The sequence below is a fragment of the Microcaecilia unicolor genome, chromosome 2, assembly GCF_901765095.1.
Source record: "Microcaecilia unicolor chromosome 2, aMicUni1.1, whole genome shotgun sequence".
Lineage (NCBI taxonomy): Eukaryota > Metazoa > Chordata > Amphibia > Gymnophiona > Siphonopidae > Microcaecilia > Microcaecilia unicolor.
In genome coordinates, this window is record NC_044032.1 from 240,413,720 (window position 1) to 240,428,687 (window position 14,968).

Consider the following 14,968-nt stretch of genomic DNA (forward strand, 5'->3'; position numbering starts at 1 on the left):
GCAGGAGTGACTAGGGATCATTCCTGCTCTAGATACACCATTACACTACCAGCAAATCTAAGGTAGGCCCAGGGGATGGGGGGGTCTGTGGGCAGCAACCACTGTGTGGCTCTTGTCTTGTCTGGGCTCTCACCCTTGTTCACATTACCACATTACATGCGTTATTAGTAAATAGGCCTCCTTTTATACAATGGGACCTGTGGTAAATAATGTGAATTACTTCATGGTACCATGTAGCAACATGGTAATGCCTTTTATAAACTTAGCTCAAAGTGCATGTGTGAACAGTATGGGGTAATTCCTTACCGTTCACCTTAAGTAAGGCGCTGGGATGATGCGTGCTGTGGAATTCTATAATAGCAATTGCATACGAATCCACATTTACACACCTAACTTTAAGCACGAGCAATATGCTAGCACAACAGCTGGTGTAAATGCTCGTGACTAAATGTAGGCAGTTAGGCTTGTAACTGACAGTATTCTATAACCTGTGCACATATGCTAAGCATGCCCCTGACCTGCCCATGTTCCCCTCCCCCTACATCCACACCCCTCACTGCAGTTGCACATGATGAATTTTGTGCATGCAATTTACAGAATCCCAACTAAGGAAAGTTTGTGCTTAACTAATTAGCACCAAATTTGGTAACAGTATAATAATGGGTGATTTCAATTACCCTCAACAATATTTTGGAATCTGTAGAATTCAATATCAATATTATGGCAATAATTCTACAATTATATACCAGGTATTTGAAGATGTAGCTTGAAAGTTTCGATGAAGAGTTGGTGGGAGAACTGATCATCATTATTGTGAAGAGGATATTGGATAAGGAGAATAATTTGTCATCCAAGATAAGTAATATCGGGTTATATGCTTTCACTATAAAATTGAGCCTCACCCCATAGGTATTGTGGAGAGGTGGTTATGTAGTTGTTTCATGAATAAATAAAGTAACATAAAATATGAAATTGTATGTGAAGTTTTTTTTGAAGACTTATGATTAATGAGGAGTCCTCTTTACTCAGAAAGGTGTGTCTTTCAAATTGAGGTATCTCCGTGTATACTGAAGTCTTTTTTTCTCCACCAACTCTTCATTGAAACTTACAAGATACACCTTCAAATACCTGGTATATAATTGTAGTGATTTCAATTACCCCAATACAGGCTGGTTAAATGCCACATCAGGCAGTGGTAGGGAGTTACAATTCCTAGACGTAATAAATGATTGCTTCTTGGAGCAACTGGTCCAGGAACAGACAAGAGGGGGCACTATTTTAGATCTAGTCCTTAGTAGAATGCAGGACTTAGTACAAGAGGTAACGATGCTGGGTCCGTTAGGAAACAGTGATCATAACATGATCAAATTTGACTTAATAACTGGAGTGCAATCACTAAGGAAATCTACTGAAGCAGCATTTAATTTTCAAAAGGGTAACTAAGATAAAATGAGGAAAATGATTTAAAAAAAAGCTGAACGGCTCAGCTACAAAGGTTAGGACTTTAAATCAGGCATGGACGTTGTTTATAAATATCATTTTGGAAGCCCAGATCAGATGTGTTCCATGTATTAATAAAGATGGAAAGAAGAGTAAATGACAGCCAACATGGTTAAAAGGAGAAATAATAGAGGCTCTTATAGCCAAAAGAACATCTTTCAGAATATGGAAAAAAGATCTGAATGAAGAAAACAAGAACTGACAAGTTAGATGCAAAACATTAATAAAGAAGGCCAAAAGAGAATACAAAGAGAAACTTGCCTTGGAAGCAAAAACTCAAGGGAATAACTTTTTTTCAGGTATATCAAGGAGTAAAAGAGGCACTCAGGGCCATAGCGCACAGAGACTGAATTAATTCTTTGCCTTGGTCTTATTGAGGAAGATGTACCTGTACCAGAGATTGTTTTTAAGCATGACGATGCAAAGGAACTAAAAGAAATCTCGGTGAATCTGGAAGATATACTATGCTAAATCGACAAAGAGTAATAAATATAGTAACATAGTAAATGACAGCAGATAAAGACCTGTATGGTCCATCAAGTCTGCCCAACAAGATAAACTCATTTTACATGGTATGTGATACTTTATACATATACCCGCGTTTGATTTGTCCTTGCCTTTCTCAGGGAACAGACCTTAGAAGTGTGCCCGGTACTGTTCTTGTACTAAGTTCTGAAGCTAACGTCAAAGCCCCTTAAAATTTACACTCCAGTCCATCCCTATCTATTCAGTCACGATCAGGAAGTAGACCGTAGAAGTCTTCCCAGCTCCCGTTTTGTTTCCCAATTACCGGCTGGACGGTATACACCCTAGGGTACTGAAATTATTAAAAATAGTTCAGAAAATAACTAAAGACATACCTTTTCAAGAAATTCTATGATTAATTATACGTGTTACTGAAGGACTAGGCTACTTGTAACTGTAATACACCAATGTAATTTCCCTTGACTGTCAATTGTAAGCCACATTGAACCAAAACTTGTTTTTGGATAATTGTGGGATACAAGAATGAATTAATAAATAAAATATGAAATTGCAGATCTGCTGTTAGTGTTCTGTAACCTGTCTTTAAAATCATCCCGTGTACAGCTATGAGGATGATCACAAAAAGATTACATTTGGCTATATTTAAGAACCAGGCAATATTTTGGTTGCTCTGAACACCAGACCTCTCTGGGCACAGGCGCCAACTTTTCAAAATTATTGGGGGTGCTAAGCACAATGGAAATAACCCTTCCCTGGACACATACAAGAAATTTTCTCAATATTGGGGGTGCTAAAGCACCCACAGAGCCAGCTCCTATGTCTCTGGGGACTCTTAGGATGCCATAGAAAGAAGAAATGAAAGAAACAGCAGCAGGCGTGCAGTATTTACCTGTGAAGTCATGGAGCTGTGGAAGCGCGTCCAGAATTATACCGACCAGAGGCAGGTAGAGGGCAGCAATTTTGGTCTTCAGCTCTGATTTCCAGCAGCGTTGATCCAAGTCATGGGAACTCAGCAGGGTGTGTATGGCTCCGATAGCTTTTCTTTGTACTTTACTGATTCTGTCCAAAACAAACACACATAGAGCATTGCACAACTAAGTTTCTCTTCCATTTGGAGTCTACAAGAAAAGGCCTATGATGAACCAACAACATGCATTAGTTTCTGCGTTACTGAGAAACACATGAAGGGCAATTCTAGAACTTGGCACAAATACTTACGCTCCACTTATGTGCATCATATGGGCCCTTTTGCTGAAGGGCATTAAGCCTTTAATGTGCTTTTGTTGTGAGCTAACAGGGTCCAGCGAGACAGTGTTAAGGCATTTTGCGGCAATGTCTTGTGTCTGCGATTTTTAAAGAATTTTTCTAGGAGGCTGCATGGCCTGGGCAAGATGTTATCCAGCTAGTGTGTTATACTTAAAGAACGCTAACTGGTTAATGCAGAGTTAACATGGAAGCACAGCACAGGGGTGTCCAACGTTGGTCCTTGAGAGCTGCAATCCAGTCAAGTTTTCAGGATTTCCCCAATTAATCTATTTACATACACTGCCTCCATTGTATGCAAAGAGATCTTACGCATATTCATAATGGAAATCCCAAAAACCTGATCTGGTGAGGTCCAAGGTTGGAGACCCCTGACTTAGCACCTCCTAAACAGGAGGCAATAAATGCTCTGCTGTAACTTCAAGTACCGTGTGCTAATGGCACCATTAGTGCTCTACCCGAACTTTAAAAATTGGGATGTGCCCAAGGTTAGATTTGCACTTAACACGTGAGAAAATCCCATGTTAAGCCACGTCAACTCCAAATCTCAATGCATTTTAGAAAAGGGCTCCATAGGCAGCAAAATTGGCAGTTACACACATAAGTGCACCAGTTGCACCTAAGTGCTATAACACATAACTACACGGGGGGGGGGGGGGGGCTGTATTTATGGGCAGAGAATGGCAGGGGCATGAGCATGTCTGTTTTAGTCTGCTATTGAGATAGACATGGGGGAAGTCACTGCTTGCCCTGGGATTGGTAGCATGGAATGTTGCTACTATTTCAGATTTAGGATTCCAGAATCTTGCTATTCTTTGGGGTTCTATACGGAATGCTGCAACTATTTGGGTTTCTGCCAGGTACTTGTGACCTGGATTGGCCACTGTTGGAAGCAGGATACTGGGTTAGATGGACCATTAGTCTGACCCAGTATGGCTATTCTTATGTTCGCATGTCTCCAACATATGACCTATACTTATATTACCCGATATTCAAAGTGACTTTTTTTTTTTTTTTTTTGTTACATTTGTACCCCGCACTTTCCCACTCATGGCAGGCTCAAAGCGGCTTACATGGGACAATGGAGGGTTAAGTGACTTGTCCAGAGTCACAAGGAGCTGCCTGTGCCGGGAATCGAACTCAGTTCCTCAGGACCAAAGTCCACCACCCTAACCACTAGGCCACTCCTCCACTTAAGCAGGTGAGAGAGGCTCCTACCCACATAAATCGCTTGGGGCCACCCAACCACTGGTATTCAGTGGCACTTAACCAGGCAGTAGCGCTGAATATTGGCTCTGACCAGCCATGTCCAAAGTAGACAGGTCAGGGGCGGTACAGGGAGTGGAGCTACTAGCTATGCAGGTGCCGGCAATATTCAGTGCCAGCACCCACATAGCTAAGAGGGTGAATTTAGGACAGCTCAAAAGCTCTCCTAAATTTGGAAAGTTAGCTATACAGGTGCCGGAACTGAATATTGGCCAAAACCCACATAGCCCTAAATATGGTCCTTTTGCCCCTCCTGGTGAGGGAATGAGATGCATAGATAGATGAGGCTGGGGAGGGGATGAGTACAGAGGCAACTAAGTTTATTTAGATTTAGCTCATACTGTTTCAGTAGTAGTTCAGGGTGAGTTACACTAGGTATTTTTCCCTGTGCTCACAGTGTATACAATCTTGTATACCTGAGGCTACGAAGGGTTAAGAGACTAGTCTGACATCAAAGATAGCAGCAGCAGTGTGATTTGAACTGGAGTTCCCTGGCTCCACTAGGATACTCCTCCACTTCTAGAAAGGAAAGGGAGTGTGCCTGGGGAAGAGGAAAAGGGAGAAGGATCACAGTGTAAGTGTGCCAGGAGGGAGTGAAAAAGTGCTAGAAGGGGGATGAAAAGGCAGATAGAATGTGCTGGAAGTGGAGCGGGGGGGTGGGGGGGGGGGAGAGGCAGGAGGAAAAGAGAATGACTGGGAGGGGAGAGGCATGAGAGAGGCAGCACCTGGGGACAGAAGCAGAGCCAGGTGAAGGCATGGGGGGGACCGAAAGCTGCGCGAGAGTGGACCTTCCCCGGCGCCAGCGTGCGTTTTCAATGCAACCCGTTGAAAAAAAACTAGGCGCCGGTGGAACTCCGTTTGGGGAGCGGCCCGCTCCCCTGGCGCCCCCCCCCCCCAGCTATGCCACTGCCTGGGGAGTGGTAGAGAGGGGAGAGAGTGTATGCAAAGAGGGGGAAGGGAAAAAGAGGGCAGAGTGTGCCGGGTAGAGGGGAGAGAGAGAGGAGAGAGCGAGAGAGTTGCCAAGAGGGGTGAGTCAAGGGGAAAGAGGGCTCCCAAATTTATTTGAATAATATAATTCCACTTTTCAGTCAACCTCATTGGTTCATATTACATTTAACATTTTTGCTTATCATAAGTTCCATTGTTTCCCTTTTCATTGTATTTTTCTTTAAAAATGCTATCTCTTCATTATTTATTTATTTTCAGCACTTGATATACTGCAAGTGATCCCTGAGGCGACTAAGTGGTTTACAATTTCTTTATGGGTACTGGCACTGTCCCTAATGTGCTCGCAATCTAAGTTATATATTGTACCCTGGGGCAATAGAGAGCTACGTGACTTGTCCAGGGTCACATGGATCTGCAGAGGGAATTGAACCTGGTTCTCCAGGATCTCAGCCCACTGCCGACTGTCAGGCAGCAGTGGGAATCGAACCCGGTTCCCCAAGACCGCAACCCACTGCACTAACCATTAGGTCATCCAGAAATGGGGGCATGAGAGGTCAGGCCATGGTAAGAATGGCATGGGGTACATGTGGAGTGCGTAGAAAGGTATTTAAAAAACGATGTCTATTGTGGGTGAAATATCTGAGGTGAAGCAGTATGATCTTGCATATCTGGGGCATGCATAAAGAGTGTAGTAGTAACCTTGACACATATTGCACATCTCTAGCAGTGCTGCATCTCTGTCTCCCAACCTCTTTGTTCAGCCCCCCTCCACGTGGCCCTGCAGTAGAAGTGTTTAAAGTGCTTGCCAATCTTTTTGTGACTGTCACCCCATTATAGCAGCCAGATAAACTGTTTGACCCCCTGGAACTGTAGAATAATGATGCACCTATGGAGAGCCCACGCAGGTCGTGAACCCAAATGTGGGTTTTGTGACCCCATTTGGTGTCTCGACCCACAGTTTGGGAAGCTCTGGCTTAAACACATAACCTCCTGCTGCCTTGGGATTAAGTATGTGATATGAGCCACATAACCATGAGCCTCTTATCATGAGACTTAACCCTGCAGCAGGAGGAGATGATGTACCACTGCTCCTCCTGGGCCAAGTGGAAGGAGGGTGGTGAGATAGCAAGACTGTTCGATCTGAGTACAGTGTGTGCCGCACTCACCTCCTTCCAGGATGCCGCCATTTCTACTGTCTCTGCCACCCCAAATTTTGTTAGAATAAAACCACACAGCAGCCGTCATCCCTGCCCAGCAAGAGGCCCTGGGCTTTTAATTGGGCTCACTCAGTGGGGGCTACAGCACTGAAGAGGCAGATTTATTGTTCTTAACACAGCCTGTGCTAAATCTGTAAAGTCAGTTATATTTAAGAAATGATCTCCACTGAATGGCTGTTCCCTCTGTTACATACCCTTCTGTCTCCGTGTCTAGTGCTGCAGCAAGTTCTGTGAAGAGCAGCCCGGTCAGGAAGTGCTGCTGGCGGTACTCGGAGCTCAGGTCAAACATATTGGCGATCTTTTGATCCTGGAAGCTGGAGGAGCTGGAGTTCTGAAAAGCACAAGGGGCTACAGTGAATGGTTTAAAAATAGGAGCCTTAATTTATGTTGTTTTGGCATTAGCTAGGGCAAGACTCCTGGTATTTTTCAGTGTACACAAGTTTTACTTTTCACTGGTTTCCCTTGAAACAGGTCACAAATGAGTTCCTACTTTCTTTACACTATAATGACAATTTCTGCTCCATTCCATAAATTCGTTCCAAATTTGAGGCCTATTCCTCAAGACACAATAAAATCATGCACTGAAACCCAATTTTAGTGTAGCCATTTTTCTAAAGAATATTAACCTCATTCCCTTAGGAAATGTTGAGGTTTTAGGGAGAAACCCTTAAGAGAACGTAAAGATATGTTAAAAAAGTACAGAATATGCTACAAATGTTGCTCTTCATCCAAACATATGGCCAAGGACTGTAAAGTAGCCATCAAGTGTGCAGACTGCAGTAGTGACCAGCATGTCAGTGCTTTACACCTTGACAAGAGGAAGCCTACATCTACAGGAACTCCAGCGCCAGAGTCACGTCACTGCAGGAAGAAGGAGGTAGAGCAAGCATCACCACCGAGCGTTACTCCAAACTGTACACAAGTGTGTGGAGAAGGCCACAGTGAGCAGTCGTGTACCAAGATACGTGCAGCTAAAGTATATCCATCATCGATGAGCAGAGTAATCAGTCCCTGGCAAGTTCTTTGACCTGTTTGACATCCAAGGAGCTCACTACCCTTACCATCTCAAGACCTGTTCAGGGATGAGAAAGAGGTTTTGTAGATTTTGTTTCTGCAGTTTGGTATGTGGAGAAGTAGGTAGCTTATGGTTTTCTAGGCTTGCATTTCTTGGGGATAATGCGATCAGGTCTAGCATATATTTTGGGGACATTCCAAAAAGTATTTTGTAAATTAGGGTCCTTATTTTGAAGAATAGTCTTGCCTTGATTTGTAACCAGTATAGTATTTTAAGAAATGGGGTTGCTCTCTCATATTTCGATTTTTTAAATATCTGCCTTGGACAGTTTGCAATGATTTTAGTGTGCTTTCTTTGCATCCTGCATATGCTGCATTACAGTAGTCTAGTTTTGACAATATTATCGATTGTACTATTCGCCGGAATGATTGTCTAGAAAATAGTCTCTGATCCTTCTCATTTTCCGTAGTGTTTTGAAGCAATTTGATGTAACATCTGATACCTGACTGTCCAGAGCTAGATGTTTTTCAAGAATTATTCCTCGTATTTTTAGTTGCGTTTCAATTTGGTAGGTTTGATAGGTTGATTGTGAATTTTTGGTATGATGTGGGGTTGCGTGGGCTGGATAGAACCAGGCATTTAGTTTTGTCTCTGTTTAGTTTGAGTTTGAAGGTTGTGGCCCAATTTTCTATAAGGTCCAGGCCTTTTTTGGCCTTGTCTAGTGTTTCTGTGATATTATTGTTGAAAGCTATGTAGATGGTGACATCATCTGCGTAAATGAATGGGTTAAAACCCATTTGCTCCATATTTTTGCCGTGTGGGGTGATAATGGTGAGCCCTGTGGTACCCTGCATTTTGAGGCAGGGGCGTAGCCAGACAACAGATTTTGGGTGGGCCTGGGCACCAAGTGTTCTCCCTACCCCCCCCCCCCCCCCCCCCCCCCCACCACCACAAAAAAAATATCTCAGCTGGCGAGAAAACACTTCTTTCCACCTTGGCAGTCTGTAGCAGGTTTACGCTGAAAACTGAGCATGTGCAGGTGCCAGTATCATGGAGAGTAGCGTTTTCATTACCACCAGGAGAAAGTCTTCAGCTGGCGGAGCTTGGAATCCCCACCAGCTACTGCTAAACATGTGCAATTGATAGGGTGGGCCTGGGCCTAAATGGTGAGGCCCGGCCCACACAGGCCCACCTGTGGCTACGCCACTGTTTTGAGGTCCAAGAGGTTGATAGCTGGTTATTCATTTTTACAATGTAGGATCTGGTCCTTAGGAATTCATTTAACCATTTTGCCACTGCTCCGCTGATTCCCATATTGTTGAGTAGGGCCATTAGTATTTTGTGGTCTACTAGGTCGAACGCACTTGACATATTGAACAGTAGTAGTAAGATTTTCTGTCCTTGGCATATTAAACTTCTGAACTTAGTTATCAGATTTGTTATGACTATACCTCTGTGCTGTGTTGAGGTCTGAAACCTCATTGAGACTTGTGAAAGATTGAGAATTGTTGTCAGGTTGTTGTGCTACTAGACCTTCCATCGTTTTGGTCAGTAGTGGTAAAACTTTCCCCATCAATAACCAAATTAGTTTTTAGTCCCTGAATCTGTTTCGCTTTTATTAACATTATCAATAGAAATCAAACAAAATAAACATGGAAAGAAAATAAGATGATACCTTTTTTATGGACATAACTTAATACATTTCTTGATTAGCTTTTGAAGGTTGCCCTTCTTCATCAGATGGGAAATAAGCAAATGTGCTAGCTGACAGTGTATATAAGTGGAAAACATTCAAGCATTACTATGACAGTCTGACAGGGTGGGAGGAGGGGGTGGGTAGGAAGTATGCATGGGGACATCAAAGCATATCATTGATATTCTAACAGGATGGGTGTGGATAGGTGAGGGGAGGGTGATCAACAGAGACCTACAGCTTTATGGTTTATAATGGGCTAGGAACCCAGGTCCTTGTTAAGTCCTTTCTGTGGGTGTTAAATATTCAATCATTCTGACTCAAAGGTCTACGTTCTTGTATGGTTTTAAAGTTACCTTTCAATATTCTCACTGTGAAATCACTGGTACAGTGTCCTGGTTCTGTGAAGTGCTGTCCCACGGGGTGGGGGCCCTACTGGCTGTATTGTTCATATGATGTCTATGTAAATGAATCTTGTCTTAAGCATCTGGCCTGTTTCTCCAATATAGCATCCTTCGTTACATTTTTTACACTGAACTGATATATACCACATTGAAGATGAGCAAGTGAAAGATCCCTTTATGTTGAATATCTTTCCTTTGTGGGTAACTGTAGGGTCCTATGAAATATTTTGGCATAGTTTGCAACTGGATAAATTACAGGGACGTGTGCCCTTCTGTTCCTTTTCAGTCTGTGATGGAAGTTTACTTCTGATTAGCTTGTGTTTTAAGTTGGTGGTTGTCGGAAGGCCAGTACTAGTGGGGATGGGAAATATTCTTTCAGTAATTCATCCTCCTGGAGTATAGGTTGTAGATCTCTTATGATTTTCCTCAGTTTTTCCAGCTCTGGATTGTATGTCACTACAAGGGGGATTCTGTCTGTGGATTTTTTCTCCTTGTACTGTAGCAGATTCTCCCTGGGTGTTTTGAGGGAGGAGGCAATATTCTTGGAGATTATTTTGGGGTTGTAGCCTTTCTGTTTGAAGGATGCAGTCAGGCTTTTAAGGTGTCTGTCTCTGTCCCTCGGGTCAGAGCAGATACGGTGGTATCTTGTGGCTTGGCTGTAATGATGGATCTTTTTGTATGTGAAGGATGGAAGCTAGAGTTGTGGAGGTAGCTGCATCTGTCTGTGGGTTTCTTGTATATAGATGTTTGTATACAGCCATCACTGATTGAGACCGTGGTGTCCAAAAAATTGACTTTTTCTGGGGAGTAGTCAATTTTGAATCTGATTGTAGGATGTATGTATTGAAGGCAGAATAAAATTGTTTCAGAGTTTCTTCACCCTCCGTCCAAATCATAAAAATGTCATCGATGTACCGGTAGTATTTTAGAGGTTTGGTCTGGTGTGTATTCAGAAATGTCTCTTCCAGCTCAGCCATAAAAAGGTTGGCATATTGGGGTGCTGTCCTGGTGCCCATCGCAGTGCCCATTATTTGCAGATAGATATCATTGTTAAAGCGGAAGTAGTTGTGAGTTAAAATGAATTTGATTAATTTTGTAATAGTTTCTGGTGAGTATTGATGGTCCAGTGTGGATTTTTTTTAGGAGTCTTCCACATGCAGCTATGCCATCCGCATGTGGAATGTTGCTGTATAGTGTATAGCGATGCACTTTGTTTTTCGGTTGAAAATCTCTGCAATACTTTTTTTCCCAGGCAATTTTGAAAAGGAAAAAAGTACTACAGAGTATGTATAATTTTCAAAATTGCCCCTTGATGATCATATGACCACTCTGCTGCTCTTGTTTTCTTCCTGCAGAATTGATCTCATGATGGTGGACAGTATGGGACAATTCTATAATAACTTGGAGCCTCCAGTTAGACACCCGAATGCCATGCGCTGAGCTCCAATTCCAAAATACCATCTGGGTGCCAAGATGCCATTATAAAATATTAGTATACACCTGAACATGCGTGCCTAAATTTAGGCACATCCATTTATGCCAGGTTAAGGGCAGGCATAAATGGACACTTATAATTGTGCTGTGCAAAGCATGTAACTTATACACCCACACCCCTCCCATGCTCCACCCACATGAACACCCCCCCTTGCAGTGTTATCTACTAGAATAGTTCGTAGTGCACATTCATGCATAAGTGGTGCTTTTCTGTGCACTTATAGGTGCAAAGCACATGTAACTGCACATGCCCAGAAATAGAATTGCCCTTTATGATTTTATAAGATAATTAGGCAAGGACGAGTTCCAAAACCTACATAAAGAGTCTGCTATACCAGCCCACAAGACAAACTGTAACGCTCAAGCTAGTATCTGGCCGTCTGAAATACCTGAGATGATAAGGAAGGACATGGAGAGGCTGGTGCAGACACTGAGTTCACAAAGAAGAGATTCAGATTCAGGTAATGCTCATGGCTGCAGAGAATTCTCAGGAGCTCCAGCCTCATAGAGATTAAGTAGGAAAGGAATTCAGTTTGGTTGATAGCTAGAGAAAAGATAAAACATAAGAAATAAGTGTATATCTTCAGTAATCAACTTTGCATCCAACATTTCAAATAGGATCAACTAGTTTACTATACAGAATGACAAGGAGGCATTATCGGGTTATTATTAGAAGAGACAAATCAAAAGTGCAGGTAGATAGAAATCATTATTTCTCTGGAATGTTCCTAATTTATACAGTTGTACAATGGTTTTAAGTCTTACTTAAACATATTATTTAGAAAGAATTTTGATGACTTGACTGGGAATGCCCACTGAGTTATGGGGTTACATGTATGCTTGTTCGTTTTGCCTTAGTGTGTGGTAGATGGTACCTTCCTATTATTGTTTGCATTCCCTTTTCCTCTTCATCGCCATGATCTATTTCTTAGACATGGCAGTATATCAAATATTGAGAGTACGCCGGAGGGCTGGTGCGAGGGAAAGGGGATAGTGGTTCTTTCAGCCGGCATCATCCCCGGTCATGCAGCCCAGCTAGGAGAGCAGTGCACCCTCTAGGGATCAAACTGCCAGGGAAAGCTGTAATGCAGGAGAAAAACTACACTCCCCAGAAGCCAGTGCAGGGTCAGCTGAACTCCCAGGAGGGGAAGGGAGGATGACTGATTGGGAGATGAGGTCTGATCCTGGAGATGGGGAACAGCTGGTGGAGCTTGGGGAGGAGGAGGAGTTGGAGTGGAATAAAGAAGAGGTAGAAGGAGAAGGTAAGGAGGAATGTATGGAGGTGGGTGGTTTGGCTCTAACCCGTGCAGACAGGGTGAGAGCTTTTGTGGCCTCAGCATTGCCCCGGTTGTGGAGTTGGGGGAAGCTGGGAGCAAAGCAGTGGGGAAGCCACTGGAAAGCACAACTTGCTACCATATTGTCTGTTCCCAAGAGGTAGTGCTGTGGAAGGTGGGAAGAGATTTAAGACAGAAAGGCATGTGCATTTTGGAACTTAAACTGTAGGAGGTGAGAGAGGAGGTGGTTCCAGCTACATCTCCAAAACTATCTGCTGTGAAGATAGTGCGGCTGGAGGTTTGGGGAGGATTTAAAACAAAAGCCTGTAATTGGAAGGAATTGAAGTTTGCTGATGGTTGGAGGTGTTTCAATAAGGCTGACATCTGTAACAATAAAGAACTGGGATTGCTCTTACTGTCGGAGTTTCTCAGCAGCTGGCAAGGTGGAGAGAGAGAGAGAGAGAGAGGCAGAGAGGAGAGAGAGAGAGAGAGAGAGAGAGTGCGGTGGCTGGCTACTGGAAGGTGACCTGGTTGCAATATTAATAATGATAAAGAAACAAAAGAATCCTAGCTGTACACTATTTTAAGCTTGTCTGCTTGGAAGCTGAAACCAACATAATCATTTAAACTTCTTTCTTTGGTTCCCCTCTATATTTTGTTAATGAGACTATACAAGTGCTTAACATTTTTCAAAACTCTTCTCAGCTCATGGCTCTGCAGTATGACTGGTGGGTGCTGCCATGCTGATCATCATTGGAACAAAGGGCAGACATCACATTGACACTGATAGCAAAAGCAGTTTCAGGAAGAAGATGAAGAGCCCGGGAATAGTTTGAGGGACTCTGGCTCACGTCCCTGCTTAAAGAGACAGTGGGAGCCCCTGGCCCTTGCTCCACTCATAGGCACCTAATACAATATGATCTGTGCCCCATTATCTTTACAGTATAAAGGCTCTTTCATTAGTCTTCACTTTTATCCACTCTTCTCTTCTATTTTGTAACGCTTGTTAAGAGTTGCAGACCTGGGTTTTTTTTTGTTTTCAAAACTAAACCTGGACTGAGAATCATTGAAAGTCTTATGACAGGAGCACACAGCATCTCTCTGCAAGTACAATACTGGATTCTCTACACATGGTACCTGATTGCAGTAATGTTTGATGAGGTTGAACACAAAGCCTCGGTCCATCAGTGAAAGCAGATCATACAGGAAGAATGCCAGGCTTATGTTGATTTTCTCTGCTTGCTCAGTTTCCTGAAGAAAAAAAAAAAAATAAACCCTAAACATCAGTTAACTGAATACAGGGTTTACTTACAGACCCTCAGCTCCTCTAATGGGAACAGATAAATATGGATTATAGTACCATGAGATTTCTCTGTTACACAGAACTACTATATGAGCACTGAATGGGAACAAAGAGTAACTGGGAGGTGGAAAAGATGTTTAGGAATGACAAATAATGGGCCAAGAAGAGCAGAGCCAGTCCACTGCTGTAGAAGTACTGGGCTAGAGCTTCCCTATATTCCCCCCCCCCCCCCCCCCCCCCGTTGGACTTTCAGCTCAAAAACTGGCATCTACTTGAGCTATGGCACCTTAATTTGCAATGGACCTGGCTTTCTTCCTTTTTGAAATTATCTCCCCTTCCTGTGTAGCCCAAACATCAGAGCAGCAATCATCAGCTAAGGAACACAAAGCATAACTTAAAGAATGCATCACGTTCAAAATATGTACCTTGGTTCACAAATCATTCACGGAGATGCCCCAGCCTACATGTCAGACCTGATAGACCTACCACCCAGGAATGCTAAAAAAATCATCCGCACATTCCTCAATCTTCACTTCTCCAACTGTAAAGGTCTAAAATACAAAATAACGCATTGCATCAACCTTTTCCTACGTGAGCACACAATTCTGGAACGCACTGCTGCGCAGCCTGAAAACCATCTATGAATTAACTAACTTCCGCAAACTACTGAAGACCCATCTTTTCAACAAGGCATACCACAAAGATCAACAAATGTGAACTCTTACACATATATCCAGAACTGTCTTATAATTTTGCTTGCTACATTACTTGCTTCATCACTATCATGCTACTCAATATCCTTATGTAATACTAAATGTATATTCTCTTATATACATTCCACTTTTCATGATGTATTGTAAGCCACATTGAGCCTGCAAAGAGGTGGGAAAATGTGGGATACAAATGCAATAAATAAATAAATAAATAAAGAAATAACTCCCTTGGAAATCCAGGACTTATGCAGCCAGGGTCTAGTAGCCAACAGAAGCTGCTGTTGAGTAATGAGACTTCTTATCCTCTGCCTATGCAGCTGCATCCCCAGCCTCAAACATCTCAAGGAGCAGAAGCTAGGCCTACAAAATCAAATCCAAGTCACCTGTACGGC

At 42.9% G+C, this 14,968-nt stretch overlaps 1 protein-coding gene across 1 annotated transcript in view; it reads right to left on the reverse strand.

The window, feature by feature from the left end:
• DOCK8 (dedicator of cytokinesis 8) overlaps positions 1–14,968 on the reverse strand; it is a 281,419-nt gene that overhangs the window by 74,591 nt on the left and 191,860 nt on the right. The window contains 5 exon segments of the mRNA XM_030193833.1: positions 2,876–3,045; positions 6,875–7,011; positions 11,676–11,800; positions 11,803–11,830; positions 13,698–13,811. Of these exon segments, the coding sequence (XP_030049693.1) occupies positions 2,876–3,045; positions 6,875–7,011; positions 11,676–11,800; positions 11,803–11,830; positions 13,698–13,811 (574 nt within the window).